The 26,781-nt window shown below is 52.8% G+C and overlaps 1 protein-coding gene across 1 annotated transcript in view; it reads right to left on the reverse strand.

Moving 5' to 3' along the window:
* COL27A1 (collagen, type XXVII, alpha 1) overlaps positions 1–26,781 on the reverse strand; it is a 175,055-nt gene that overhangs the window by 91,885 nt on the left and 56,389 nt on the right. The window contains exons 11-17 of the mRNA XM_011950124.1: positions 26,224–26,277; positions 17,137–17,181; positions 16,474–16,527; positions 15,990–16,034; positions 12,438–12,491; positions 11,003–11,047; positions 1,946–1,999 (exon numbers count right to left, since the gene is read on the reverse strand). Of these exons, the coding sequence (XP_011805514.1) occupies positions 1,946–1,999; positions 11,003–11,047; positions 12,438–12,491; positions 15,990–16,034; positions 16,474–16,527; positions 17,137–17,181; positions 26,224–26,277 (351 nt within the window). The remainder of the gene's footprint in view (positions 1–1,945; positions 2,000–11,002; positions 11,048–12,437; positions 12,492–15,989; positions 16,035–16,473; positions 16,528–17,136; positions 17,182–26,223; positions 26,278–26,781) is intronic.

The following is a 26,781-nucleotide window of genomic DNA, read 5'->3' on the forward strand; positions in this document are numbered from 1 at the left end:
TTCACCGTGTTAGCCAGGATGGTCTCGATCTCCTGACCTCGTGATCTGCCCGTCTCGGCCTCCCAAAGTGCTGGGATTACCGGCTTGAGCCACCGCGCCCGGCCCACATGTCCTTCTTCCAGGGCCCCCCAGAGGCTGGAAAGAGTTCTAGCCTGGGAGTCAGGAGACGAGGCTGTGTGTGTGATTTACCCCCCTACACTTCAGTTTCCTCATCTTAAACGTGAATCTTCCATGGCCCACATGAGAAATGACAGGTGGAGGGGTTTAAGTCAAGTTCAAAATTGAAAAGTGAGAATATAAAACTCCAGGGCTCTAGACATTGTGATTAGCAATGAGAAGTAAGCAACAGCCTTCGCTTCAAATGAGGGGAAGAAACGGACATCAGGTCTTTTCTGTTCCTCTATGCCAGGAGCATAAAGACTTCCCTGCCGCTCCCCAAGGAAACTCGCAGAACGATACTGCATATCTTTAACAGTTAATCTAACAAGTGATGTATTGAGGGAGAGGCTCTGATTTCCCCCCACCCCATGCCTTTGCTGGTGCCCCTTCCTCCACCTGCAATGTCTCCCCACCTATCTCCTCATCCCAATGCAAATGTTACTTCCCTGTTCTCTTCTCCAAAGAGGCACCTGGGACCTCTCTAATCCCACCCATCCCACTGCCTGTTGTGTGACAGAGGAGAGCAATGGCCCATGAACTCCTCAAGGTCAGGACTGTACCCCAGACTACCCAGTATTTTACACAGCCTCACTCACTGAACCTGTGTGATGAGTGCAACACCTTGGCTGCCCTCCTTTCATTCTCATGACGGCCGTTTTTTTTTTTTTGAGACAGAGTCTCACTCTCTTGCCCAGGCTGGAGTGTAGTGGCATGATCTTGGCTCACTGCAAGCTCCACCTCCCAGGTTCAAGCAATTCTCCCCCCTCAGCCTCCCAAGTAGCTGTGATTACAGGTGCCCACCACCACGCCCAGCTAATTTTTTGTATTTTTAGTAGAGACGGGGTTTTGCCATGTTGCCCAGGGTAGTCTTGAACTCCTGGCCTCAAGTGATCTACCCACCTAGGCCTCCCAAAGTGCTGGGATTACAGACGTGAACCACTGCACCCGGCCTCAGGTTGGAATTCTGATTCCCCCAATTTGCAGACAAGGAGACTGAGATTCAGGGAGGTGAATGGATTTTTCAAAGTTCACACACCTGACAAGTGGTACAAGAAAATTCAAACCCAGGTCCGTAGGGCTCTGAGGTCAAGGCTTAATCTCCAAGGGAGCCTGGCTGGGTCAGGCTCAGGGAGCATTTGTGGAACTGATGCAGCAGCCACCACTGGAGAGGGCACAGCTGGCACAGCTGCTCAGGCAGGAAGCCCCAAGGAGAGATGGGGGACCATGAACACCTTCTCCCACCACGGCCTGGAGCCGGGAAGGGAAAGACAGAGTCGGCTCCCCAGGTCAGGCTGACCTGGCTCCTCGTGGAACGGAGCCTGGGCCTCTAATTATTTACAAACTCTATAAACATGCCTGTGGTGGAGATTCCTTTGGAACTCAGTTCTTCCTTTTCTCCAAACACGGCCTGCAAACCGTTTGCTTCCCCAAGCCTCTGCCGGCCCATAAACACTTCTGATGCTTTGTCAGATGGCAGCAGCCGGGGCCTCTCCAGTGAGGAGTGATCCATGAACCTTCCAAAGTCCTGGAAACTGGGTGCAGCCTGGAGCTTTGGACCCAGGGGCTCAGTGGGCTGGGGACTCTTACGGGGGGCGACAGGGCAGTCACAGTAGACAGGAGCCTAGCATTTAGAGATGTCATGTAATTTGCCCAAGGGTACCCAGCTGGTAGTTGACAGGGCTGGGATTTGACCCAGGTCTGTCTGACCCTAAAGCGTGGACTCCTAAAATCTGCTGTGTGTTCACTCGGAATCTCTCTCCTGTTCCCGAGGACTTGAAATACTTACAGGGTTTCCATCCAGTCCCGGAGGGCCTCTTTCCCCAAAGACTCCAGGAAACCCCTGGAGGGCATGAGAGAGAACAAACATCTGTAGGTTAGTGTTTTCACCTTCAGGGTGGGCTTTGATCCAGACCCCCAGGGGGGACACAAGGACAATGTCCAAGCAGTCTCACTCCTTGGTCATGGGCAGACAGTGGAGTCCTGAGGTCACCTCTACCATCGACAAGCACCCACACATAAAGAATTTCTCATGGGTCCTTTTCTTTTCTACTCAGTCTCTGAAAAGAAAATGGTACCCAGCTCCCCAGCATGAAAATGCCACTCCTGGGAGGGATTGCATTGGGAGTTATACCTGATGTAAATGACGAGTTGATGGGTGCTGACGAGTTGATGGGTGCAGCACACCAACATGGCACAGGTATACATATGTAACAAACCTGCACATTATGCACATGTACCCTAGAACTTAAAGTATAATAAAAAAAAAAAAAGAAAAAAAGAAAATGCCAATCCTCTGTTCTGAGACCTGGTCCTGATGGAACGGGAAAGACACAGACTAGGGGCCGGAAGCTGGATCTAGGCCAGTTTTAAGAGCCTCCGTTTCCCCACTGGTCAAGGAGGGGAAGGCCTCTGTTGCATTTCCCAGCTCAGACCTTCTCTGATTGTGGCATGTTCTTCAAAAGCCACCCAGTGAAATCATGATCCCCATTTGACAGATAAAGGAAGTGAGGCTGTGAAAGAGTTAAGTGGCAAGGTCACACAAAGTCACACCACCAGTGAACATGAGCACAGCCTCCACAGGTGTTTCAGCAGCTCGGAGAGATGCTGAGCTGCCCGGCCCAGGCAGGTCTGTCCCTCCCGCCCCCTCCCTGACCCCACTCTGGAGGCCGCTCCACGCTCTGGGGAGATAGGCAGCTGGAAAAATATCAGCTGTGAGGACGCCTTCAGGGGCCCGGGACAGAACTCCATTCCTACTTCAAAAGGAAAAGAAAGTCCTCAAGCTTGGAGTTGGGGGAAACCTGTTCTCCTCCCCTCCTTGAATTCAAATCATTGTTTTTCCAGGGAAATGTAATAAAATAAAAAAAAAAAAAGCACACGTTTTCCTGACCAAGTGAATGCTGGAGCTATGATTCAAATGGTAAACATTCCTCACGGAGGATCATCCTGTTTTTGGTTTCTAATACTATTAGAGGAGTCCAGTGAGCACACTAAACCCAAAGGACCAAACCTATAAACAAAACCCAAACCAGAGTCTCTACTGGTTAGGCAAAGACACTTTGAAATGTGTGTGTGTAACCAGGTGTTTAGCCTGGCCCTGCCCCGCAGCCCTACTCCCTTCAAATCCCTCCCCTGCCAGGAAGTCCTCTTGGGTTGACATTCACCCCACAGAAGGTGTGGCTTCATTCAGACACCAAAAGGAGGAAATGAGAAGACGATAATGAAATTGAGACCAAGCTAGTCACTTTGCATGCAAGACTTCATTTGCGTTTGATATGTATCTTTGAGGGAAAAGTTATTGGTCCCATTTCACAGATGGGAAAATTGAGGCTCGGTTAGGCAACATCACATGGCCAAGGTCATAAAGCAAGCAGAGCCCAGGTCCACCTCTGGAGTTTGGCATGTTCATATGAGCTATGCACGGGCAAAGCCTGGTATGCAGAGGCTGCTCAGACGCATGTCCAACTGGTTGCAGAGGGTGGCAGAGGAGTGCGGCAGGGGAGGGTGTATGCGTGTGTGTGTGTATCCAGATCATGTCTTTGTGGGGGCATATCTGACCTTACCCAAGCTTCCTCCTCCCACATCTTTAGGGTCTCACCTGCCAAATTCCAGTCTCACCTAAACCAGTCCTTCTTGGTTATGCTGAAGGTAGATCGTCTCACCTCCTGGGACAAGAATCAGCCAGGTGGGCTGTGGCCAGGGGAGCCTTCTTCCTTTTTTTTTTTTTTCATGATACAGGGTCTCATTCTGTCACCCAGGCTGAAGTGCAGTGGCATGATCACTGCTCACTGCAACCTCTGCCTCCTGGGCTCAAGTGATCCTGCCGCCTCAGCCTCCCAAGTAGCTGGGACTACAGACGCACACCATCACACCTGGCTAATTTTGGTGTTTTTGGTAGAGATGGGGTTTCTCCATGTTGCCCAAGCTGGTCTCGAACTTCTGGGCTCAAGTGATTGCCTGCCTTGGCCTCCCAAAGTGTTGGGATTACAGGTGTGAGCCATGGCGCCCAGTCAGGGGCGCCTTCTGAAGGCAATGAGTTCCCACCTCTGGCCTCTGGACTTTGGGGTAGAAGGACCTGGTAGGAGAGGAAAGCAACTCCTTGAGACAAGGGGGATATTGTCTGGCTGGGCACCTGGCTGACTTCACACGGTCTACAAGGAACAGGACTTGAGTAGTCCCTGCTCCATTCTCCAAGTCCAGCATATGGAGATGACCCGCGGATGAGCCCTGGCCCTCCTCCAGGCTGGCTGGCTGACCTTGGGCAGGCCCCCACACTTGACCCTCTGTCCTGCTCAGGTGGAGGGTGTGTGATCTCTAAGGACCCTTTAGAACCCTGTGATGCCCAATATATTCACATACAGCAGTCACCGGGCAGGTCTCAGACCCATGGGTCTGCATTCAGAGGCCCTTCCTGGCTGGCCCAAAGACTCCTCTCAGGCCCAGCTGCTGGGCCAGCCTGTCCCACGACAGTCCTGACTGCACCACCCACGGGCCTCTTGGGGCCTCAGTTTTCTTTGCCATCCAAAAGGGAGTGCTGTGAGGATGAGCTGACACGCCACATGGAGGGTGCCTCAGTGAGAGTGCCTCATTGCCACATGGGAGGCGACAGCCACATGAGGGAATGTCTCCGAGGTATAAGCAAGACAGAGACGGTCATCAGAATTTTGAGTCAATTTCTGGAGGGGCGTAACCTCTGCAGACAAAATGCAGCCTGAGTCTAACCAGAGGGTGATGATGGTGTGATGAAACAATCATAACAACAGTCAACTCCAACAGCGTGACCACCCAACAGGTCCTATTATTGGCTGCATTTTCGAGCGGAAGAAACTGTGCTTCCGAGAGGTTAGGAAAAGTTTCCAAAGTCACACATCCCTGGCATAGCAGAGATGAGACTTGAACCCAGACAGTGTGACCCCAGAACCTGTTCTCTCAGCTACAACTGAACACCGAATGAAGAGATGGACTAGAACCAGCCTACAGGTTCTCAAAGGCTCATTAGAGTCCTGAGCTAATGTGCAAAAAGGAATGGCAAGATTGATGCTAAGGACTGGTTCTGCTTGGACATGCTGAGGGCCTCAGGGAGGCACCCCCTGTCTCCATCTTCAATCTTCCTTCCAGTGGAGGGGTCAAGCAGATGACCTCTAGGAATCTAGGGTTTGTAATTAAGAGCATAGTGCTTGGAAAAAAGAGCTTTAAAGGTGCTGGAACAAATCTTTGATTGGAACAATCACAGGTCTAAGGATGAAAAGACCTGAGATGTTCTTGATGTTCACCACCTCATTACACCAATGGGGAGACTATGGCCCAGAACACACCCAAGAGCCCCCTCACCCACTACCTTGCCTCATCCCTCCACTACTAAGTGGCAGAGCCATTTCCAGCAGTCACCCCAGAGCTCCCTGGGTCTTAGAGCAGCGGATGCTGAGCTGGATATATAGCCCCCACTTCAACCCCATCTGCTTCCCTCTCTCTGGCCATGCCTACATGTGTAAGGCGACCACATGGCATGCATGCCCAGCCTGGCTAGCAGCAGGGACCTTCCTCCACATGCCCGAGCTCCTGGCTGCAGCAGGCTGGCCCCAGGCCCAAGGAATGAGCTCGGCTCCCTGCCGGGGCCCCAGCCACGTGGTTTCTCTACTTTCCCAGGTCGGGCCCCTCTGGAGAACTGAACGCTTCGTACTTGGAGCAGAACAAGGCCCAGGAGGAGATAGAACAAGGCTCAGGAGTGAGACTCTGCATTCTCTCTTGGCCACAACAACTCAGAGGAATACAGCTGAGGACAGGGACTGTTCTCGCCACCACATCCAGAGCAGGATGCCAAGGAGAACGCAGAAGGCCATCTCCTCCACTCTTCTGCCTCCAGGAAGTGTCCACCCCAACGTCTGCCCCAGGGAGTGTGATACAGGAGCAGGGAAGCAAGGAACATCTAGAATTCAAAGTTCCACTCATGCTTCTAAGGCTCAGGTCCCTGGTCTGCAAAACAGTCAGCACTGTCCCACTCACCTGGCAGGGCTGGGCTGAAGAAACGGTGAGATGTTTCTAATCCAACCCCTGGTCAACTCTAATGTGCCGTCACTACACTAGTCAGGGTTTATATCAAGAGTGGGAATATTTAGTAACCTCTAGAAGGAGCCCGCAAAAGGATCTTGGAGAACTTCTATCAGGTGGATATTCTCCAAAGCCTGGAAGTTCCTGCTTAAGTCTAACCTGCATCCTTCCTACTGCACTTGAAGCAGCCATATCCTTTTCTAGGTGTGCAGCCTCCAAGCGTGCTGACATGGAAAGACCCCTTGAGGTTTCCCAGCACCCTCCTCTCGTGGTCTAAACATGTTTTTACCCTGGTCTCCTGAAATCCACTAGGAAATCTACTCAAGAAAAGTCACCTCAGGGGACAAGGAGAAGATAGGAAGGCAGAGTTCTCTCCAGGATTCCAGGGGCACCAATAGCCTGGGTCAGCTCTGGCTCACATCTCAGTCACTGGAGACCACATCCCCAGCTCACAGCATCACCTCAGCTAAGAACTTTAATCTGCTTTGGCCTCAATTTCCCTACTTGGAAATAGAAATTCTCTGTCACTTGGCTGCCTGCTCCCTGTAATCTGAGAACTGGAAAGAGCCATGAACTTGAAGCCCAAATGCACTGTGTTACAAGCCCTGCCTCCTCCCAGAGGACTGCGTGGCCTTGGGCAGGTCCCAATCATCCCTGAGCCACACCCCAGGGAGTCAGTGCCAGGGCTGGGCCCTTCCAGCTCTAAGCTTCAGGGTCTTCCCTCCGGACTCATTGCATGAGGCCAGTCTTGGCAGGCCTGGCCAGGGGCTATGAGAAAAGCTGTGCGTGGTGGCCTGCCTTACAGGGCCATCCCAGCGGGCTTGAAAGTACATTTGGATAAGACAGTTAGGACTCACTGCAGCATCTTCCTAGCCTGCTTGTAGAGACCCTTGGCTGGGAAACATGGCTCAGTCTCTCACTGTGAGTGACACTGAGCCATGTCCAACAAGCCAGGACAGGCAGGAGAAACCCATTCAGCTCCAGCCAAAGCTGGTAACATTTTCTATCTGGACCCCTCCTCAGAAAACCACAGCACATTCTCTTAGCAGGAGGTATGAGGAGAGCTGAGAGCTGTGGACCAAGCTTTCCTCTGGAGGTTGAAGATGGGAGCAGAGAGAAGAGGGAGCCACGGGGAGAGTACCCTGTCCTGGAAAGCAAGAGTTCTGGGTTCAAGTCTTGACTTTGCCAACAACTTGCTGTGAGACCTCGGGCAAGTGTCTTGCCCTCTCTGGGCTATGTCTGCTTATCTGTCCAAAAAAGAGTTTGGGCCAGGCCATCACTAACGTTCCTATAGCTCTGATGTGCTTTGACCACCACTGTCTCTTCCTCAGCTCCCATTACTAAAAGACTCTCACACATCACCCTTCCAAATTAGATACTGAGGAGGCCGCATGCATGGGCCCGAGGTTTTGCCTGCTGGGGAAAGACCGACTACAGCAAAATCATCACCAGCCCTGCCAGAAATGACGCCAGCTGCGATCTGGCATGAAGGAATTCAGCTCATTCCCCTGTCACTTCCTCTTCTTAATAAGTGCCTAGAAACTGCCCGGCCTAAAGCTTGGATAAGGAGGAAAAAGCACTCATGACAGGAGCCCCCAACCCCACCATGTAGATCAAGGGGTTGGGAACACCAGCAACAGAGGGATGGCCCTAAAGACTGTCCGGAGTCTTCAGGCTGAGAGCCATGGCGGACTCAGAGGCCCAGCGGAGGCAGAGACAAAGCTGTAGGGACTCAGCCGATGTGAAGTCCCATTACGCACACATTAAATCATATCTGACACAGATCTTGCCGATTTGCTGGCCACGGCGACTGGAACAGAGTCGAGGGTATTTTCACAGCTCTCAAGGGTATTGCACAGGCCCAGGGCTGAAAAGGTGTTTCCCTGCACCCACATCTGACACCCCGGTGCCAGGGAACACACTTGTCATGGAGGTCAGAGCCTAGTCTTAGAAGGTTAAAGGCAAAAAGCAAGGAAGTAGACAGAAGTTCTCAGTCGGGCAAGGGTTCAGAGGGTCTATGGACAAATGGCTTTGACAGTCTAAGCCTCAGTTTTCTTATCTGGAAAATGGGGATAATCAATCCCACCTCAAAGGTTCACTGGGAGGATCGCATGTGGTTCAAACACTATGCACACCAAGGGCCTCAATACACATTGCTTCCTTTCGCTTGCAGGGGGCTTAGGGTGGCAACCATGCCCTCTTCTGGTTATTCGTCCTGTTTATTGATCGTCTCTACCCTTAAAATTTGAGCTTCACGACAACAGAGATTTTTGTCTGTTTTGGCTACAGTGTTATCCCTAGCACCTGGCATAGAGTAATATATTCAACCAATAATCTTTGGTTGAGTGAGGAATGAATGAGTGGCCTTATCTCACACAGGCAGGATCATGGGACCTCAAAACTGGGACTGCCTTCTAAGCCAGGCCATGAACAGGATGACTTTCGGCTCCAAGAAGAACACAGGAACACGGCAGGGAGAAGGTGTATGAAGGGGCTGCCGGGAGGGGAGATGAGGAGGATGCAGAGGATGGGGTGGAAGGGGGAAACTGAGGCATGGCCCTGCTGACATTCCTTGTGGTGTCCGGTTGGAGAAGAGGCCATGACATGCCCAGGCTTTCCTGGGTCTTGCCTCTTCCACACTCAGGAGACTCCGGACCCCAAGCTCTAAACAGCTACACTCTGGCACTGGAGTTGAAAGCTCTGGCTGTGTTCTAATCCAACTCTGACACTGAGCAGCCATGTGACCTTGACCTCATCATTTACCTCTCCGAGAAGCGATCTCATCCGTAAAGCAGCAATGCCTGGCTCCTAGGATGCGTCTGAACAAATCCCCCAAAGGTGACCCTGGAGGCTGGCCTGAGTGTTGGGGTAGGGCCCAGCTGAGATCACCTAAGCAAGTCAAATGCTCGCACTCTGCAACTTAAACCGTGCGAAACCAGACCCAGCAAAGGTGAAGTCATTGGCTCAGTGTCACACAATACAGAGATCCCCTCAGCCATTCAGGAAATAGGAACAAGGGCTGCTCCATTTATTGAGCACTTACTAAGTGACAAGCACAATGATCTTATGAGCCATACTATTGTCCCCATTTCTCAGAAGAGAAAACTGTGGTTCAGAAAATTTGAACCAAGCCTGCTTCTTCCCCAGGGCCTTTGCCTTGAAAGCCACACAGCTTCCACGCCACCTCACTGAGAGTCTTCATAAAGTGAGGGAGACTTTCTGGACTAACTTATCCAATATCCCAACCCCCAAGCACTCCCTGTCTCCCTATCCTACTCTCTCTTAGATTCAGCACTATCTAACCTTCATTTAATCGTTCATTCTTCCATTTCCCCATTCAGTGATTGTGCATCTGTCTGTCTGCCCCAAGAGAGTGGGAACTTTGTCTTATGCACTGCTCTGCCCGAACGAAGCACAACGCTTGGCCCATAGTAGGCATTCAACAGATATTCATGGGATGAACAGATAATCACTGGATGAATGAATCGCCTTGCCTAAGGTCACACTGGCTTGAGGGACAACCCCAGGTGCCAGCCCAGCCCTCTCAGACTCCAGGTCCTTGCCCTGCAGCTGGGAGCATCAGGTGCTGCTCCTTGCCCAGGTCTATGTGTCAGGTGTTGGACCTTAGAGAAGACCTCCTGTCCGGGCCACAGAGGGGTCTAGGTTGGGGGCAGAGGGACCTCCTCTGTCAGTTCTTTGAGGCCAGGACTTGTTTCTTTCTTTTCTTTGTTTTTCCTCTTTGGCCCCCAGAGGGCCCAGGTTAAAGGCTCCAACAGTTAACATGCCCATCAGTGGCAGAATCACAGAGAGGCCCCTCTGAGCACTCTCGAATGCTCCAGGCCTCCTCTTCATACTCCCTTCCTCACCAACCATCAGCGATGGCAGGCCCAGACTTGGGCTGACCATGGTTCCAAGTCAAGGGGTCAACCTGCAAGGCAGTGGCAGAGGGACCCTGGATATCTCATTCTGCCTCTCAGAGCCTCAGTTTCCCCCTTCTCAATAACTGGAATGAATGACCTTCCTTCCAGGCAAAGAGTCTAGGGAACCTATTTTTACAATATGACTGCCAACTGGGGACCCTGAGAGGCTGCCTCAAGCGGCCACTGAGATCAAAAACCCCGGGCATAGACCAACTGAGTTCGAATCCTGGCTAGACCAACTGAGTTGTTTACTCCTCCTGAAACCCTGGGCAGGTGACTTAATCTCTCCATGCCTTGGCTCTTTCTCCACGTTCTGCACGTGAACAAACAAGGGGCAAAACAATTTCCTCCCATGATGGGGAGTCATAGAGAGAGCTGGTGGATTGGGGGTCACTGCTGAGCCCCTCTTTGGGTCATGCCTGTGTGGCCCTGCCCATACACCCCACTGTCCTCTGGCCTTGTGTGTGCATGAGCAAACTGGACAGAGCAGAATGACACCAAGAAAACGTGGAGACTGAGTGTTCCCTGAGAAGGGAGCACAGTCACCTGGTCTGGCCAAGGTCACAGCAGACCCACAGACACAAATAGACAGAAGCCCCCAGACACAGAACTGCACTGGAGAGCCACTGCTGCCCACACGGAGAGAGGAGCCAACCCCAGGGGGGCCCAGAGCCCACGGAAGCCCCAGTCCCAGCCAGGCCCCAGTCACGCTGTGTGCCAGCAGCAGGTCCTGTGGCCAGACAACCCCACATGCGGCCCCCACACTCAAAGCAGGGAGAGAAGCAGAAGATGCCAGGCAGCAGGCGGCCAGGGCAGCGTGGCCGTGGGAGGTGGGGTTCCCCACTAGAGTCTGCGTAATAGACACGGAAAATCTTTACCGGCATACCCATCTTGCCCCTCTTGCCAGGAACACCAGGCAGGCCCTGCAGGGGAGAGACAGGGTAGACGTCAGGGCAGGATGCCAGCAAGGACAGTCAGGCTTGCCCCAAACCAGCCCAGAGCCACCCATGGCAGGAAGTCACAGAGGGCCTGCAATGTGCGCCATTTACGTGGCAGCCCCAGTGACATGCATGTCGGACGGATGGCACGGTCGGGGTCTGTGGTGACCTAAGAGACAGAGAAATGCCAGTGTTCCTGTATTCAGCAGATGCTTCATAAATGCCCAGGCTCCAGCTGTCCTAAGATTCTCTATACCCAGCTTATGGAGGTTACAACTGAGTTCCCACAGATACGGGCTCAGGTTGGGAGGGGGCGGGGAGGAAGGTCCCAAGGCCACCACCCCAAGGGCTTCTAATGGACCTCTAGGCTGGGTCAGGGGTCCGTGAGAAGCTCCCACACCATCTTTTGGACTCCTCTGACTTTGATACTTGATTTGGAAGGACAGGGATCTTAGGAAATAGCATCCACTGCCTGCCACCAAACCAGCCCCACCACCTTCCCCAGACAGCTGCTCTGCCTGGGAGTCCTCAGCTCTTCAGAGACCTCAGGGCCCAAGCAGAGACCAGGTTTCCAGCCCAGTCTCCCCTCCCCACTGTCCCTCACCTCTACCCCGGTCCACTGCCCCCAGCCAGCTACAGCCACAGCATCTTGTTCTCAGGCTGTTGGAATTCCTGCCACCTGTTCTTGCTGTCCCCACCCCTCACCAACACATTTTACTCAAGTAAACCAACTGATCTATCTAAAAGAGGAATCAGCAGATGGTTTCTGGAAAGGGGCAGATAGTGAATATCTTTGGCTCTGCGGGCCATACGGTCTCTGTCACACCTACTCAACTCTGCCATTGTAGTGAGAAAGCGGCATTGACAATATGTAACCGAATGAGCAAGGCTGAGCTCAATAAAACTGTTTGCAAAAACAGATAACTGGCTGGATTCGGCCCATGGGCCATAGTTTGCAGACCCCTGATCCATACTATAAAGTGGGCCTGGTGTTCATTGGTTGCAAGTCCTCAAGAGGCTCTGCATACCCTCAGAACAGAGTCCCTTTCCTGACCTTAGTCCTGGGCACCTAGGACATTGCCCCAGGGCCCTCTCCAGCTTCAACTCCTACCACTCTCACCCTCTCACGCGGCACTTTGGCGGTGCTGATTGTTAAACTCGCCAAGTTACCGTAAATTTCTGACTTTGCACATGCTGTTCCCTATGCCTGGAACGCATCTGCCTTGACTTGTCCCCTTATAAGACTCCTACTCGACTCGAGTGCACCTCCTCCAGGAGGAATTCCTTGACTTCCCCAGGCTGGTGCCTGGCAGGTCCTGCTCTGCTTGGGCAGGGGTGGCTGGTGGATGGTGAATAACCAAAGAAGCAAACTTACTCGCTCTCCATCAGACCCTGGCAGGCCGAAGAGCCCTGGGAGCCCAATGTAACCCTAGGAAAGAGAACAAGTGGGGTCACAGAGGTCAAGCGGTGAGGTGTGGCCGGCCCAACCTGCCCCAGCCCACCCACCCCTGCCATCCCACATCCCGGCTCCTCCTCTTCCTCCCCGATGGCAGTGGCAGCTCCGGTGGCTCCTCGATGACATAGGCCTTGAGGCAAGTGTATATGCCCATGGACTGCATGGTGCTGGCTTCCACGATGTAGTCCAAAGGCACATACCCTCACGCCAGGGAAGGGCGCGGGCGCTCGCCGACAGGAGGCCCGCCCCGCGCCAGGGCTCCAGGACCTGCAGAAGGAAGCTCGCGGCTGGGTTAGATGCTAGCACGGCACCAAGCCTTCCCCACCCCCAGGGATGCTGGCAGGTGCCCATGGCTCCTGGATAAACAACTGCGAGTGGTGAGCTCTGGGTGGGTGAGGACGTTCAGCCAGCTGGCTGGGGTCTGGCAGGTGCCCATGGCTCCTGGATAAACAACTGCGAGTGGTGAGCTCTGGGTGGGTGAGGACGTTCAGCCAGCTGGCTGGGGTCTGGCAGGTGCCCATGGCTCCTGCCACGGCTCCTCCTAGGTCTTCAAGGTCCTGGAGATAGGACTTACATTCACCCCTGGCTGCCTGAGTGATGGCATTAACTAACAGCGGCTGCGAACCCGGAGTGCCGACATTGTGCCAGGCACATGCATGCTACCACATTAGACTCTCACAAGGACCCCCAGATTGTCATCACCCATACTGGACAGATAAGGAAACTGAGGCTCTGTAGATAAAGCAACATGACTAGTCAGCGGTGGAGCTGTGAATTCTCTTCAAGGAATTCCTAATCAGCTCAAGGGTCACCTAAGTCCAGCTGACTCCACAGCCGGGGCTCATCACCTTTCTGGGGTTCTTCCCTAGGGTGAGTCTCATCTCCTCCCTCCCAGCCTTTCCTCACTGTGTCCCCTCCACCAGGCATGTCCCTTCCATCCCTCATGACTTCTGAGCCAAATCCTTCAAAGCCCAGCTCTCATGAGCTGTCCTTGGGCAAGCATCCCTGATACCCCAAGCTGGAAGCAATCTCTCCCCTCCACCCCAATGCCATTTTTGCATCGCGGTAGCATCTTTCTCCACTTTCTCCCTTGTATCTTCATTATTTGTGTTCACGCTTCATGTCCTCATTAGTCTGGGAACTTCTTAAGGGCAGCGACCTCGCCCGGGGCTTCTGCCACTATCTGCATGCCACTCTTTGTGCAATGATTTAATAATAACTCTAACCAAAGCTAAAGTTTATTGAGCATGAACGACAGGCCAGGCCTGCTGTCAGTGCTTTGCATATATTAAAGCATTTATTCCATCCCCGAGGAAGTGCTATGTTTTATTAATTATATATAGAGAGAGAGACGGAGTCTCACTCTGTCTTCCAGGGTGGAGAGCAGTGGTGCAATTTCGGCTCACTGCAACCTATGCTTACCAGGTTCAAGCGATTCTCCTGCCTCAGCCTCCTGAATAGCTGATCACAGGTGTGCACCTACTATTTACTTTTGTAGAGATGGGGTTTCGCCATGTTGACCAGGCTGGTCTCGAACTCCTGGCCTCAGGTGATCCACCCACCTTGGCCTCCCACAATGCTGGGATTACAGACGTGAGCCACCGCACCCAGCCACGAGGAAGTATGATTACTCAGCCCCCTGTAGAGGTAAGCCCATTTAGGCCCAGAGAGGTGAAGTAACTTGCCTAGGACCACACAGCTGAAATGTGGTAGAACTGGTATTCAAATTCAAGTCTTCTGACTCCTGGGCCTGGGCTCCTAACCACTCTGCATACTGCCTTCCCTCAAACAAGCAACCCAGAGGCTCACAACCATCTCTCCTTCGCTGGAAGGCCAAGAGGCCACTGAGCCTCCTTGTTGGCATCCAGCATGATTAATATCCATAATCTGAAAGAGTGCCATTTGCTACCATTCCAAATAGGGCTTATCTCCCAGATTTACGGGTGAGAAAATAATTGGCTCAGAGAGGCCCAGTGACTTGCCCAAGGTCCCACAGCTAGCTGAGGGCAAGGCAGGTCTCAAAGCCTGTCATCCTGATTCCAAAGCCTGCCCTCTGCCTACTTCAGAAATATGAGGCTGGTGGTGGCAGGGTTGGAAGGACAGCTTGAGTGACTCACTGCTCACCCAGGCTGCCCATCCAGGGCTGTGCAGCCTGTAAGAGACAGGAGTGCTGGGGCCAGACCAGTCCTCTCCTCCTATGTGGCTTTGAGATGCCACCGGCCTGGCAGGCAAGTCGAGCAATGCCAGATGTCATTAACATGCCCTGTCCTTCTGGCAGATCAGGAGATCAGGACTGGGGCTGGACTGAGAAGACCTTTCTCCCTGGGTTTAGGGGGTCCCTCTGGGGGCACAGCCCATGGGAGCAGCAGAATAAAGGAAGAAGTCCACCATCCTGGGACAAGAGCCTCCTCAGGCCCTGCCTATCACAGTAACCTCCTGGGGAATGCACCTACCAGCCCCCACTCCCGCCTCCCCGTGCTCTCCTAACAGCCACCAGTCTGCTGCAGGGATTAGGGCTGAGACTGCAACCATTCTCTCTTCTCCCTCCTGCCAAAATATAAATAGCTTTGGCTCAGGAGCAAAGGATACATGATCTGTCCTGACCAAGGACTGTGTGACCCCATTCCTGAGCACTCCTTGAGAGGCAGCAAGTCCAGGCCTCAGAACACCTGGGTCCTCATCCCAGATCCACCTTAGGCATGCAGTGTAAGCTGGGACTATCCAGGCCCTGCCATGAACCCAGTTTCTTTATATGTAGAAGAGAGGATTCCATCACACCAGCTCTAAATCTTTCCAACTCCATTTACCCCATTCAGTCCACCCAGAACCTTCTCTGTCTTTCCACAACCCACATGGGAGTCCCCACCTGTTGGCCCCCTCCTGAGCTGTCAAGTCAGCTTGACATAACCAGGTTACAGGTACAGATGGACATCATGACCATTGTAAAGGTAGGCAAACTGAGGCTGATCGCTATTCAGGGTCTGCTCCATGGGGGCCTTGAAGAAAGGGGAGATCTGGAAGCTCCACCAGGCTGCAGGCGTAGGTAACATTCACACACCAGGTGCCCTCCAAGAAGAGTGGATCCCCCCAGCCCTCAGTTGGGAATAGGAGGGAGGTCTCTGAAGATTCGACGACAAGCAATTCAAGTGGCCCATACTGGCTCTCTTGTAACTTGGGGATGAGCCAGGAGACACAACAAACAAATGCCTAGTTGTTTGTAGCTGGACTGTGGCCAAACCCCCAGCACAGTCTTTGCTGCCCAGACTTCTTGGCCAGGGGGACCAAGCAGCTTACCTGGCTCAAGGGTCTCCCATCACCCAGCCCTCCTGCTGCCCCTCTGTTGTCCGAGAGCGCTCAGGTGGGAGGGCCTTGGCTCTCCTTATACTTCTGACCTCCCATCAAGCCCACTGGCGGGACAGGTGATGCTCACCTAGAACCCCACCCATGTGGCACTGGCCAGGAACCACTTACCCTGCTGCCTTTGGGGCCGGGATCTCCTACCGGTCCAGGTAACCCCTGAAACACAAAACACAGAGTGGCAAGGACATATGGAGACGCTCTACCTGCTGCCAATCCTGGGGTGAGTCCTTCCTCTTTGGGGCCTCTGCTGCTCTCTTTGTAGAATGGGGGTGGGGTTAGATTAGCAGTCTTTGGCCTGACCCCCACAACCCCAGGATCCCAGGGAGGTGGCTGGTGGGTAGGAGGGATACTGAGTGGGAGGAGCCTCTGGAGCCCCAGCCCCACAGAATCAGACCTCCTCTTACTATGCAGCCTTATCCTGTGCCTGCAAAGACAGGCTTCCTTGGTCCAGCCCCCTGGAAAGTTCCCTCCTTAGGGTCCACCCAGCAGGTGCGGCTCCTTGGCCCCCAGCCCACCGCCTCCCTCTGCCTCGGGGCACCTGTGGCCATCTCCACATCACCATGGCCACAGAGCTTCCAGAAGCCATATACTGCACCTGCCTGCCAGGGTAACCTTTGGCCCCTGGGCTGCCCTCAGGTCCTGGCTGCCCCTGCAAAGGAACAGAGAGAAACATAAGGAAAGGAAAGACCCTGCCCAGCTCTGGGTCTGCGGACCCTAGGAGACTGGGGCTGGCAATGAACAAAGAGAGGGGCAGGAACGTGAGAGGGAACAGGAGGAAGGGTAGGGCCCCCAAGCCCACCCCTCTGTGAAACCGGTCAGACCAGCTCTGAGGGACAAAACCCCTTCTGCTTGCAGCCCAGGAATAAGAAATCACTGAGGAGGCCTGGCTGGTCCTCCCATGCTGGCAGGGCTGCTGTTTGACTTGGGCCAGGCCAGCCAAAATTCCTGCAAATCCCGTGGTGGCGTGTATAATATCCCCTAACATCGCCCGGAACAGGCCAGCTATTCATGGCTCCAACTGGCATTGCGCGGCTCATGCCAACATCAGGCCGGCACGGGCTCTGGCTCTTTTGGGCAAATGTGGCTGGGCGAGAGAGATGGGGTGGGCTGGAGTGGGCTGGAGGCCCCAGCAGGGTGAGAGGCAGAACAGCCTGGCTCTAGGCTGGCTCACAGCGCAGGATCTAGGGAGGGGCCAGAGACAGGTAGGGACTGGGAGGAGGGACAGCGACCAGGGCAGGGCTGAGGCTGAGGCCCTCACCTGTTCTCCGGGGTGCCCTGCCGGTCCAGGATAGCCCTTGTGTCCCTGTGGGGGAAAGAAGCTGCATCAGGCAGGGAGGACACATCTGGGCCTGGAAATTGCAAGGGCCCAGCCTCCTGGCCTGCTCTGTTCAGCACCATATGTACTGCGTCCAGGATGGAGTGTGCGCTCAGTAAGCGTTCCCCAGACGGATGCAGATACCATGTGATGGTTCGCATATTCCCATGGTTTTCTCTCTGCTCCCAGTGGCTCTTAGGCAGAGGACATCATGGGGGTCATTCACTGCTCTGGCAGAGTTGGTGAGACGAACTGGAATAGAGCAACTGTGACCAAGAGACCATGTATCGCAACCATTCCTTCTGAATGCAGAGATAAGGTGAGACCATCTCTCAGAGCTAGGATTTGTCAATGGAGGAGTAGACTGAGTAGGACTCAAGGTCTGGAATGTGCTGAGCAACCACATCACACGTGATGCTGGGATTCCCTCCCCTGTCAGGACCTGCCCCTTCTCATAAAGCCCCCATCACAGGCCTTGACCACATATATTAACCCAAATAGCTGTTTCCCTTCTCCCACTGGCCCCAGCTCCTATTCCAGGCAGGAATAGGCCACCCAGATACTAATGAGAAGGACTCTGGCAACGCCCCAGTACCAACTTTGACCCTCTGTCCTGATAGTCCAAAGACTATGGTGTAAGGCATGGCCAGGCCAGGCCTCTGGGTAGGTGGAGAGAACCAAGCTGAGTGTGTGCTTTCAGGTGGCACAAGGTGTAATCACCTGAGCCATTTCATAAGAGTAAGGAGGTCTCTAGAGGAAACCTCACACTTCAAGTTTCCATCAGCTGGGGGGGCTTCCACGGTACACAGGGTAGCCACACGTATCCATGTTAGACCCTCTTATGCAGGGAGCTCTGGGATTGGTTTAGATGCTGTCCCTAACTTACTATGCAACTTCGGGTGGGTTACTACCCTTCTCTGAACTTCAGATTAGGGAGTTAGAACTCTGAGTCCCCTTCAGCTCTGATGTTTTCGAACCCCAGAGTTTGAAGACCCCCTCCAGAGTCACACACAAGACTAGAACACACACACGCCCGCATGCACGCTCAAACCTGTAGACCCTCTCTATGCGCTGCCATTTACCCGGGACTACATGCATAACAGATGACTTCATCTACTCCTTCCAACAGTCAGATGAGCTGGGGTGGGGGGCGACTATCACCTCCATTTTACAGAGGAGAACACTGAGTCTCACAGAACTGAAGATGCCTGCCCTGAGTCCCATTGCTAACAAGCCACAGGCACTCACTACCAGATCCTTCTGACATCTGGAGCCACACTGGGAACCTTGCAAACATCCCCAGACGTGTGCAGCTCCATGCACACGCACAAACACACACAGGCATACACACTCAACACTCCCCATCAGCCCCCAGGAGGTGGGGACTCCTCATTATAAACAGCAGAGTCAGTTTGATCTAAGAGGTCTGGAGAGTTTACAAGCATTCTTTCTGCACCTATTCATGTCTCAAGAGCCCTCAGTGACATGATTGTATCTCAGATCCAGGGGCCTATGGAGATTGACGCAACAAGGTTGGGTGAGATTCTTCTAGCTGGGGCGTGTACTCTTTTCCCCAGTGGGCAAACCGGGGCATACAACCTCTTGTTTCAGACCCATCTGGATTCCAGTGCTGCTCTACTAACTGGCTGTCTGGGTGACCCAAAGCCAATGACTTCACCTCCGAGAATCTTGTTTTCCTCAATTATAAAATGGGGCTATAAAGTTGGAGCAGGGATGGCAAGATAGAAAGTGTGTAAAGCGCAGTATTTGGCATTGGATTCAAGGGTGCTGTAAAGGTTAGCTGCTGTTATAATCTTCATTTTTCATTCATTTGGTAAACATTTACTGAGTTTTCATGCTCCAGCCCCGTTCTAGGCACAGGAAGAATGAGACAGACAACATTCTTTGCCCTAAAGGAGTTTACATTCTAATTAAGGAGGTAAAAAACAAAGTGAACATAAAAATAACATCTGGGCTGCAAGGAGAGAGGAATGGGGAGTTGCTCAGTGGGTACAATTTCAGTTTTGCAAGAGGAAACATTTCTAGATATTGATTGCACAACAATGTACCTAATGCTATCGAACTGGACACTTAAAAAATGGTTAAGATGGTAATTTTACATTATATGCTTTTTAACCACAATTAAAATAAAATCCTTTCAGAAACAGGGAGAAAATGTCTAGTAGTGATCAGTGTTGTGAAGAAAAGGAAGTAAAGTTATGGACAGAGAATGCAGCACTGGGGAGGGACGGTGAACAGAGGGTGGGATCAAGGAAGGCTGCTCTAAGGAGATGAATGGGATGAACACAGAGCCGGCTCCATGGAGAAAGGCAGTGCAGGCAGAGGAAATAGCAAGTGCAAAGGCCCTGAGGCAAGAACGCCCTCAAGTGGCTTGGAGGGAACACAGGAAGGCCTGTATGACTGGAATAGAATGGGCGAGAGGGTGAACGATGGGGGTGGTCGGAGAAGCAGGAGGCCAGAGCATGCTGGTGGTGATATGATACAAAACCACAGAAGCTCTTTGAGCAGGGACGTAGCGCGACAAGATATAACGAACAGCCGTGATCATCATTTTTCCACCTGGAGCTTGCAGATGAGGAAGAACAAGTGAAACCTTTTCCCAGTGAAGAGCTGAATGGAGCCTCGCACTCTTGGTTGTGTGACTCTGTATGGGTAATTATCCTCTCTGAAGCTCACTCTGTCGTATTCTACCTGCCTGCAAAGATCCAATGGAGTAACAGGACAAGAACCCCAAGAGAACCATAATGTGGGGTCCAGGGGGCCCTTGGCCATCACCAGCTCCTGTGGCTTCATCTGCAGCCACAAGAACCCTGCTGAAAACCAATTCTTCAGTCCCCATACCTCCCCACAAAGGAAGCAGAGGCATTTCTCCAGTGAAATCCCAGGAGAAGATTTCAAGTAAACCCTCTTACTCAGGATGCAGCTAAATGGAAGTGAATGATCATCACCAGCATGCATGGTGGCAGGCCCTGTGCCTGGCTCAGCACTGAAGCCTTCATATTTCAGTTCATGGACTCCTTGCTATCACCCCTAGAAGGCAGAAATTACCATACACATTTGCCAGTTGAGGAAACTGATATTCAGAGAAGTAAAGAGACTTTGCTGAGGCCACACAGCTTTCTAGGGGCAGCGCCAGGCCTGTAACTCGAATCCCACATCCTTAGCCATCAAAAAGCATGGGATGAGACATGCTCATTGAGGCCTAAGGCCTGCCTAGAAGAGCCACAAAGCCACTCAAGGAGAGATCCCCTTATAGATGCCCTCCCTGGAATGAAAGTTTCACATCATTGCAGCATTATTCAGGCAGAGGTCAGTCATGAAACCCTGGAATAACTGAGTTGAAAGGGACCTAAACCATTAGTCTGGCAATCTCCTTTCTCATTGGACGGACTGAGAAACTGAAGCTCAGAAAGGGGAAGGGACTTGTCCAAAGTTACCTAGCAAGTTATGGCCAAGTCAATACTTTTCCCCGGACTCCAGACCCACTGGGATATACAATTTCTAGGTATCTCTTGATCAAGGGACCCTGAAGGGCCTTGAACATTGCCATGAACACCCCAGTTTCTCCTGGATGGCCAGGAGCAGCAGAGCGAGCATAGCCAAGGTGGGAGGTAGGAGGTAGGAGGTGCTTATGCTCCCTGGAAGCATCTTAACAATGTTTACCAAGCCGGGGCCGGCAAATAGCTCCAAATGACAGGGCCCCAGACCTGCAAGAATCTAAACCATTATCTTGTGCTGCGCCCCACCAATTATGGGGCGGGTGCTGACCGCAAGGTGGGCCTGTGGGCAGTGACTTTCCAGTTTGTGATCGGTGCCTGACTGGCACTAAGGGAGAGGGAATGTTTCGGGGAGCTCCAGGGACCGTGGTGTCTGCAAGGGGCCTCTGGCTGCCCAGCAGGCGGGTCTCCACAGGACCTGTGTTTATAATAGAACTCGGTCTATATTTTGGTTTGGGAGCCAGATTAATCATTGCTTACAATGCGCAAGGAGAAACCAGACATCACCTCACTGTTGCTACAGACCGTCTCCCCGTCTGGCTGGGCTGCTTTTTGGGCTTTGGGCAGGGAGGGGAGGGGTCCTGTCCTTGCCTGGGGGTCCTAGGGACCAATATGTACTCAGACATCGGCTGTCCACCCAGGCTCCACCTTGGCCTGAGCAAGGCCTCAGCTCCCGTTGTAATTGAGCTGAAACTCACCAAGCTTGCTTAGCTCTCCATGAATCTCTGCTGAACTTCCCTACCTCCTGGGCAGCCCACACCCCAGACTGGGCCATCAGCAGGACAGAAAGAATCAAAGAGTGAGAAACACATGACTAGAGTAGAGGGTCTTATTATGTGATGCTGGACAAGGTGCCTCTCTGGACCTCAGTTTCCCCAGCTGGCCTCTCCAAGTGTCCTGTGGGCCCAGAAACTGTAGGATTCCAAAGTCTGTGGCTAGTCTAAAAGCACAGTCCATCATGGCGCAGCCAGGTGTCTGACACCAAACTCTGCTCTGTGGATACCTGAGACCGCTCCAGGCAGGAAGGTATATTTTCTGTATGGCTTATTCATTTATCCAGTTGTTCCTTCATCAAACAAATGTCTGCTGAGCCCCAGCAATGACCAAGACCCTGTGTTAGGCACTAGAGATACACCAATGAACAGAAAAAACTCTCTACTTTCTAGAAGGGGATGTGGGCATTAAATGCATATTAAGTGCGATGAAGGAGAATGCTAGAAGAATATAGATGCACCCAGCCACAGGAGGCGGCATTATAAACTGAGGCTTGGGGGAGGAGCAGGGCTTGGACAGGAGACACAGGATGGGATAGGAGGGATGCCAGTGGGTATGGGCTGTAGAAGCAGGGGAGCCTGGAGAAGTTTCTTGGGGGGAACTCTACGGAATTGGGGGTGCCACACTCAGGCAGAACCGGGAGTTCGCAGAAAGGCGGGAGATCGTCTCAGGCGGCCTCAATCACATTTCCCCAGACACATTTCCAGATGACCCCTATGCTCTCTCCCATTTTATTACAGCTTCCCACAGATAATGGCCAACTCAGGCAGCATTCCTGCTAGGGGGCAGGGTGGGGGCAACAGGAGGGAACTGAGGGGAAGTCAGGCTGGAGAGAAGCAAGTCAGGTTTTGATTTGAGTAGCAGTTTTGTTCCATGCATCATGTCTATCTGGGGCAGTATGGTAAGAAAGATTCAGGGGCTGTCTCAGGGCTTGGCCAGAAAGATCAATTCGTGATGCTTACCAGAGGTGAGGAGCGAGGGAGGTGAATGTGGTCAGCACTGCGCTAAGCCCCATGTGCGGAAACAAAGATGAATGGGTTGGGTTCTGTCCTCTGTCCAGTCTAAGCAATGTGTCGACACTAGTGGGTTGCCCACTAGCCCAAAGAGGCTGAGAAGGGAGGCCAAATGGTCAGAGAAGGGAGGGGTGACTTCTGCCTGGAGGTGCTGGGGAGTGCTCTTGGAGAAGATGCTATTCTTCTCTAAGAACAGAGCCAAGGGGCAGGCACATGAGGATAAGTGTGGAGGAGAGGGCATGCCTGGGGAGGGCACAGCAGAAGCAAACACAGGGAGGCAGGAAGGCCCAGGGCACATGGGATTGGATGGGGCCAGGGTTTCTACACAGCAGGGGGCAGAGAGGCAGGAAGGCCCAGGGTACATGGGATTGGATAGGGCCAGGGTTTCTATACAGCAAGGTTTCTCAAGCTTGACTTGTGGGCTGGACACATCTTGTATGTGTATGGGAGGGAAGGGCTATCTCGTGCATTGCAGGATGTTTAGCAGTATCTCTGGCTTCTACTCATCAGAAGCTAGCAGCACCTCCCTCCCAGTTGTATGTAATGGCCAAAAATCTCTCCAGAGGTTGCCAACTGTTCCCCGGGGGGCAAAATCACCCCAAGTTGATAATTACTGGTCTCTAGGAAAGAAGGCAAGAGAGTTAGATGAGAGAGAGCATGGGAGGTGCAAATGGAGTTCTGGCAGCCTTCTTGGCTAGTGGAGGGCGGTTAGCTGGAAACTAGCAAAATGACTAGCACTACCAGATGGGCAAGACCTTCTTCAGATGCTTCTCTTCATGATCATGATCACTATTCATTCATTGCATAAATGCATACAAAGTGCCTGCCGTGTGCCAGCCCTGTGCTGAGTGCAGGGATATTACATCTCATTTAATCCTCCCAACCACCTCAGGATGCGGCTGAGGCCCAGCAAGCTGAGGCGACTTGCCCAAGCTCACACAGCAGGAGAAGGACAGAGCAGGGATTCCACCCAGGTCTATCTAACCTGGTTTGCATGTCTTCCTCGCCTTGGGAACTGGTCCAGCAAAGTCCTTCCACAAGCATCTCAGGCAGTGGCAGAGAAACTTTCTCAGGCAGGCAGGCTCTTTTTTACTGGATGGGCACTGTCTTGTCTGAGAAACTGTTTCAATCAGCCTTGTGTTGACTGAAAGGGCCTGAGGGTCAGAAGACCTGGGTTCAAATCCTAGCCCTGCAGCTTAGAAACCCATGAAAGGTATTTCCATTAAATTGGTGCCTCTTATTCTTGGCTGCAAATGGGAACCACCTGGAGGCCTTTTAGAGCTACTGATGCCTGAGTCCCACTCAGACCAACAGAGCCAGAATCACTGCAATGGGGCCTGAGCTCCCTAGCTGGGAGCCACTGCTGTAGACTGCAGTCGCCAACCAAAACTCCCTTTCTCTTGCTGATTTTTCTCCATAGCCCTTTCTGTCTTATAGTGTACCTTTTATTTTTACTGTTTTTCTTTGTATTATCTGTGTCCCCACCCCAAGAATGCAGGTCCCAGGAATTTTTGTCCATTCAGCTCAGTGGCTGGCACATTACAGGCATTCAATAATTCTTGTTAAATAAATGAATACATAGGATTATCCATGTTGCCTCAGAATGACACAAAAATTCAATGTGCTGGTGATCACAAAGAGGAAGCTGACCTCACCTCTTATCCACTCACCTCCCTTCTCCCCTCAAGGCTTCCCACAAGAAATAACGCAGAAAAGCCACACTATAGGATCAGAGCCAAGTGGCTGCTGTTGTCACCAAAGACGTGTGTGATAGGAGAGACCACCTACAATGGTGGCCCCAGGCACATTGCCCATGGCAGTAGTTCTCTTCTCTGATCCCCGCCACTGGTCAGGGGTCTCTGCATTGGGATCTGAGCTCCCCGACGCTTCACCCAGCACCCTCTGTGAGTGGGTGACGCCAGCCTGCTACAGACCAAACTCTTCTGTGTGTGTCTAGGCCAGGGCCAGAGGGGAACGCAGAGCAATTGGCTTTGCCAAATAGTTTTCCAGCTGCACAGTGGCTCTTCGTTAACTTAGAGAAGCTGCCTCTCCCTGCTCAGGTGAGCTGGTTCCTCTTGGTTGGGGGTCCTTGGCCCCCTGGACATCTGCTTAATGCAAGGAGCCCTGGCATCCCGGGCAGGAGCTGGTTCCAGTCTGGTTTCTCTATCTCCCGTCACCTCTGCTAGGCTGCCACCCCCATGCAGAACAAGACCACCAGAGACTGCTTTATGAGCTGGGACCGGAAAGAGACTTTTCCACTCACACCTCATCCATCAGAAAGCACTAGAGCCCAGAGGGGAAGTAAGTGGGGAGTGCGAGTCCCTCTGTGTTCTCTGAGCCAGAAAAGACCATATTTCCCAGCTCACAAACAGCCACTGCTTCCAGGGCAGGCCTCTTGGGTTGGAGGTACGGCCTGCTCTGGCCATGGGGAAGGGAATGAGGGAACAAGATCCTGCAAGGCCCCCTGTGTCATGGGGCTCTCAAGGCAAGAACTGGGTGGAGCTGGGAGACACCCCAGCTGTCCGGATGAGAGCCAGATGGCCTAGAGAGAGTTCAGCTGTGGCCACAGCCGGGAGCCAGGGCAGAAGCTTAAGAAACAGTGGTAGGCCGATGGATTCACCAGATAATCCATCAGCAGTTGGGGATTTTCTTGGAAAAAGCAATTGATCCTTAACCTGCATTGCCTTTCCCCCATTTCCTGAATACCTGCTATGCACAGGCTTCATGCTAGATTCAGTAGGAAGAGCAACAAACCAGATTTGCACACCCTGGTTGGTGAGGCACACCTGGTAGCTCAAAATAACTAAGCCAAGACAGCTTAAGTGTCCTTGAGCAGAGAGGAGCCTCCTGGCCTGAAGCTGAGTGCTCCAGGAGGACTCCCGAGAGTAGGCGCAACTAGAGTAGAGTCTTGAAGGAAGGGAGACACAGGCTGGAGGCGTCACAGAAATCCAGGTACAGACCCACTACCTAGGAAATGCCAGTCTTTTTCCCGCACAGGTGTTTGGACAGGCAACTCCCCAGCATGGCTGAAATGGGGATGGGATGCGGGTGACATAACAACAGCCAGGAAGGTACAGAGAACCCACTGCCTCTCCAGATTATTCCCCTTCCCCTGCAGGGCATCAGCGAGGGCCACATATGAGACTCTGAGAGCTCATTGACTTGCCCAAGGTCACCCAACCAGGAAATGGCAGAAGGGGGAATAGAACCCAGGTCCAACTGACCACAAGGTCCACTCCCTCAACTTCTCTGCTCCAGGCCTTGCTCCTGGTCACACAGCCCCAGACTGTGCAGGGTCAGGGACGGGGATCATTGTCTCCATCTCATGTAGGAGAAGGCTGAGGAGCAGAGACAGGACTTGTAAGCCCAAGGCAACTCAGCCAGTGGGCGGTGGAGCCAGGGCCAGCACAGGGTACTCCATCACCACAAGCTTTGTTGAAGGTGGCCTCCCTGGGAGCAGCTTGGCCCCCAAAAGGAAGTACAGCAAACCAAGGATACTTCTTAGGCTACCTCATTAACCACGGTGGGAGGCACCTACTGCAAGCCAAGGGATTCCCTGCCCCCAACAGTCACAACCCTTGGAAAGCTCTCTCCCATGTGCCCTGTGCCCAGGGGAGCTGGGCTGGGGCTGGGGAGAGGCAAGTGGGCCCACAGCTCTCCTGCCTGAAGACCTGGCTTGCTAGGAGGCCCACTGCACAAGGCAAAGCATCAAAACCAAACAGTACCTTTCGTCCCGGAGGTCCTGGATTCCCGGAGAGCCCAGGCAAGCCCATGTCACCCTGCAAGACACAGACAAGGCGGGTGAGGCAGGAAAACGGGAGCAGAGACACACTGCTACACTACAAAATTGGAATTGTAACTTCCAATGGCTGGTTGTTTCCAAATGAGATTCATGGAGTACTAGAGGCCTCAGAGGAGACTCGGATGCTGTCCAGCAAGAAGAGTGGGTGGTGTACCCTGCCCTCTCCCCACTCAACTCAGCCGCTCCATCTGATCTATTTTATATACTAGGCTTCAGCAGAAGACACCACTTGAAGAACGGGTTCCGATACTAAAACCATGTTTGAAAACTATGTTCCAGAGGACATGTGCCTTATCAGTCCCATATCAATCAGTCATCTCTCCCTGCAGTCCTGAGACACCTTCCCATTGCTGGGCATGCCGCTGGCCAAGCAGGGGGACATTTCTGCCACCACCCCAAGGCCTGAGAACAGGCCACACAGGAGCAGGAGAGAAGCCTGGGCCCTGGGTGCCGATCTCATTTTGCCACTTACCAGCTGCAT

This window comes from Colobus angolensis, unplaced genomic scaffold, assembly GCF_000951035.1.
Source record: "Colobus angolensis palliatus isolate OR3802 unplaced genomic scaffold, Cang.pa_1.0 Scaffold301, whole genome shotgun sequence".
Classification (NCBI taxonomy): Eukaryota; Metazoa; Chordata; class Mammalia; order Primates; family Cercopithecidae; genus Colobus; species Colobus angolensis.